General features: G+C 32.1%; 1 protein-coding gene across 1 annotated transcript; it reads left to right on the forward strand.

Annotated features, from left to right (window-relative positions):
* Nucleotides 1–2,172: 2,172 nt before the first annotated feature.
* LOC145163982 (zinc finger protein 6-like) lies at nt 2,173–2,754 on the forward strand. The gene has a single exon (XM_079082713.1). It carries the CDS (start codon nt 2,173–2,175, stop codon nt 2,752–2,754), a length of 582 nt encoding a protein of 193 aa, XP_078938839.1.
* The last annotated feature ends 1,631 nt before the right edge of the window (nt 2,755–4,385 follow it).

Raw genomic sequence — 4,385 nt, forward strand, 5'->3', positions numbered from 1 at the left:
AAAGTTGATCTCTTCAGTTGCAAAGCTTCAAAACCAAGTATTTGAAGAACATGACACCTAAAATCCTTAAAAACTCAAGAATATGGATGTGAGGAGAGAGGATGAGCTTAATCTATTAAAGGAGGCTAGGGTTTGCTAGAAATAGGGGTTCTTGATGCAATAGAGGTTGCAAAATGACCTAAAACAAGGGGTTGGAGTCTATAAATACGAACCAACCCCTTATTTAATGGGCTTGAGTTGTACAGCCCACCACGCCGTGGTGATAGCTTTTTTCCCAATTCCATTCCAGCTTCAAAGAGTCATAACTTCTTCATTTCAACTTCGTTTTCAAAGATTTTTATATGCACACGAAAGTATTGACAAGCCCTACAATTCTATCTAATTACTGTTGACTTAAAGCATACCGAACTAAATTTATTAATTCATGCAAGAAGTCCAATAAATCATTTTTCCTATTTTACCATTTGGCTCCAAAGCACAATTCAAGGGCTTAAATCAATAAACCAACATTATCAACATCTAGTAGGGTCTAAACTCTATTTATTTGAAGCTCAATACCTTTTTTCGATCAGATTACGGTGTGCTTACCTGAAATCGGAAACATCCTGAAACTAGATGTTACAAAGTTAACTTAGCTTTAATGGATATTGAAGTGAAAAAAAGAACTAAGTCGAAATCTACAAGCAAAACGAGCGAACTCAACCTCCTCATCATCATTATTTGTACTTATTTTTTTTATATATAACTACCAATCTCCATCTTCAATTCCAAAAGCATCGTCCCATTCCCGTTATAAAATGCAGCCGTTGTCAACAAATCAAGACATCTTATTATTTGTACTTATTATTTTTATGTAACTACCAATCTCCATCTTCAATAGACATATTCTTTCCTTTTGGGCAACATCTGATATCTCCTTCCGACCAACAAATCAAGACATCTTATTATTGCATTCACAATTCCATGCTTGTTTTTTTGTTTTGCTTCTAAGTTCAACTTTTTTCACACAAATCATTGTATTTTAATCACAATTGCTCCATATAAAGTTTCGATTTGTAATTTACATTATCATGTTTTTTTTCCATGTATGTTTTTTATATCACATTACTTTCTAACTTAAAAAAAAACAATGTTCTTTCAAGGATTGATCGTCTTTGTTTTTTTTTGTCAAATTATTTAATTTTCTATTTTATTGTACAAATAATCATATTAATACAAAATAACGATGATATATTTATGTTTAATACATCAAACTTTGTATAAAAATAAATGTTTAGAAATCAATGATTAATGAGTAGTATTTTTATAATCTATATACTCACTTCGTCCCATATTAATATTCCATGTTTCGTTTTTGATTTGTCTCAAAATAATAGCTTGCTTCTAAAAATAAATATATCTTTTACCAAAATACCCTTCATTATTAGTTATCTTACCATTGAATTAAATACAACAAAATGATGAAATTAAATGCAACAAAAAATTACAATTGTCATTTAATTTAATAAAGTTAGTGATAATTAATGTTATCTTAGTTTTTGTGTTTTTTTGTCTGTAATAATTTTGAGACGGAGAAATACTTTGTCAACAATGAATTTTATGGATTATAACAAAGTTATATATATATTTTTCAATGTTATGGACTTTGTCTTTTAAAGGTACTTTGATTATTTGATTATCAAATAAACTTGTATATCATTGTATATAACCAAGCGGTAGTTTAAACATGTTTTAAATGATAATAGTATAAGATGCTTTAAGTGTAATTCAACAAAATACAGAATATGTGTAAATCACAAAATTTAATCAGTATATTTGTAGCGCATCTCTCTCTCTCTCTCTCACAAAAAAAAAAAAAAAAAAAAAAAAAAAAAAAAAAAAACATATTTTAAATGATAATAGTATAAGATGCTTTAACTGTAACACAACATAATACAGAATATGTGTAAATCACAAAATTTAATCAGTAGCTCTCTCTCTCTCTCTCTCTCTCTCTCTCTCTCTCTCTCTCTCTCTCTCTCTCTCTCTCTCTCTCTCTCTCTCATAAATACAACAGTATTCCATGCAACAATTTTCCTCGATATACATCTCTCTCTCTCATACACACTCACTACACACAAGATCAAACCAATATATACCCATACATCCGAAATACAAAAAGATTTACGTAACATGGTAGAACATGATCATTATCATCAACCAAAGCCTTTCACCGCCACACCAACCCAACTGAAGCTCTTTGGCATCATTGTCTCCAAGAATGAAGACGCAAAACCTTCCAAGATACCATCCCTCTCCTCCTCCACCTCCTCTGACAGCCGTAAGTACGAGTGTCACTACTGCTTCCGGGAATTCGAAAACTCACAAGCTTTGGGTGGTCATCAGAACGCCCACAAGAGAGAACGTCAGCACCTGAAACGAATTCAATTGCAAGCCAATCGGAACGCCGTCCGGAAAACTATGATCTCGGCCGTGGCTCCTCCACCCCGCCTCCTCCCTCGCGGTGGCCTAGTCATGCCTCCATCCACGACAACCACTTCTCCTCCATGGGCATACATCACATACGCCGCTCCTGACTTCCGCGTTCCCCATGCATACGAGTCACGGGCTGCTCAATCGTCGGCAATCGGTGGTGTAGGGATGTCAAGTTTGACAGGTGTTGAGCATAGTTACGTCGGGCCTCCGTTCACTAGGTCCTCCAATGGGGATAGGGGGGCCAACTCTAGTGACATAGACTTGCATCTGAGCCTTTAAGCTAAGCAGCGTCTTACTCTCTTCGTCTTGGAGCCTGGTCATATATAGTTCTGTAAACTCAAGCTAAGAGAAGCTAATTAGCTGTTGATAAATTTCATCTACAAGGATTCTGTCAATAATTATTTGTTTATATATATATATATATATATATATATATATATATATATATATATATATATATATATATATATATATATATATATATATATATATATGTTAATTAAGTGAAAAGAAGTAGCACCATAAGGATTGATATTGTAAATTTTCTTTAAGTGAGAATATTTGTTGAGACGATGCAGAATTCTACACAGAAGTCTTAATTCGACATCGGTCGTATAGATTGTGTGTTTTAATATTATTATGTTTTATATAATTGTAATTAGCAAAATTGATAATAAAGCATTACTTTATGAGTATATATCTCTTTGCACTTTTTCCAACTATTTTAATCACATGATACTTCATGATAATAAATATAAATTTTGCTTCGTTTTAACATAATTATATAACATAAATCCTTAGTAGCACTTGAGATATTAACCAAATTTTGCTTTAAATTGGTCTTCTCAGTGTCGTTTTCTGATAATTAGAAATAACGTAAGTTACTTTGATTAAAAGTAGAAATGATAATCCACTTGTATACTCATCAAAATATAACTGATAATTCCTTTATTTATAAAATGTAAAAAGTACAATATATTTTTATCTATTGTTCGATCTATAATTAACTGGTAATTCATATTTGTTAGTTTGTTTTTATAATGAGGGCTTACGTATATATAACACAAAATACAAGGAGGCTGACCATATATTCAACGTTATACATATAAAGAACTTCATTTTTGACCACTAAATACGTTATTGACTTGAGCATTCGTCACAACTCACAAAGACTTGACTTATGTGAACTGATAGCTCATTATGTTGCGTGTAATTATGGTTACAATGAATGTCAATCATATATACAATCAAAATGAACACAAAGATTTTGGTCTAGTGGGTTTAATTGACAATTAGACTCAAAATGGAAATTATATTTGTTTTACTTTTAAATATAGGGCAAGAGTAAATGGTGAAAATAATAATAATAATAATAATAATAACAATAATAATAATAATAAAATAATAAAAAAAATCATAGCAAAGCTAAAAACCGACACATCGAACAAAGTACATGACCATGCATGCATGATAGTGCCAATTCACTTACAAAGAAAGAAAATGACACTCAATCAAGATCCTTTCAAGATAACGTGACCAATTATTAAATCAAATTCAGAGACCTCACATAACTGCAAGAATATTAGCATACATAAGGCTAAACGGTATGGATTAGGTCAACCCACGCGTAGTGCCTACGTGACAAGGCCACCTACGCGTGAACACCGCCCCAGGTGTGCGTATGTGCCTTGTGGCGTGGGCTGGCTACGGGTGAAGACAACGGACATGATTGGTGCAGCATTTTCGATCGTTCCTTTTTGCATTTCTTTGACCGTTACAAACATAAAAAAAAAATCAAATAAAACTTAACACATATATAAATACATACACAACATATAAACAAACACACTTCCATTCACATCACAAACATATTTGTATTCCATTTTTCAAACACAATTTCAACCATATAT

This window comes from Lactuca virosa, chromosome 3 (genome assembly GCF_052849685.1).
Source record: "Lactuca virosa cultivar CGN04683 chromosome 3, Lactuca_virosa_CGN04683_v6, whole genome shotgun sequence".
NCBI classification, from domain to species: domain Eukaryota; kingdom Viridiplantae; phylum Streptophyta; class Magnoliopsida; order Asterales; family Asteraceae; genus Lactuca; species Lactuca virosa.

Bases quoted from the DNA above. Each gene is read 5' to 3' on its own strand.
- LOC145163982 (XM_079082713.1), top strand. From the start codon at position 2,173: ATGGTAGAACATGATCATTATCATCAACCAAAGCCTTTCACCGCCACA.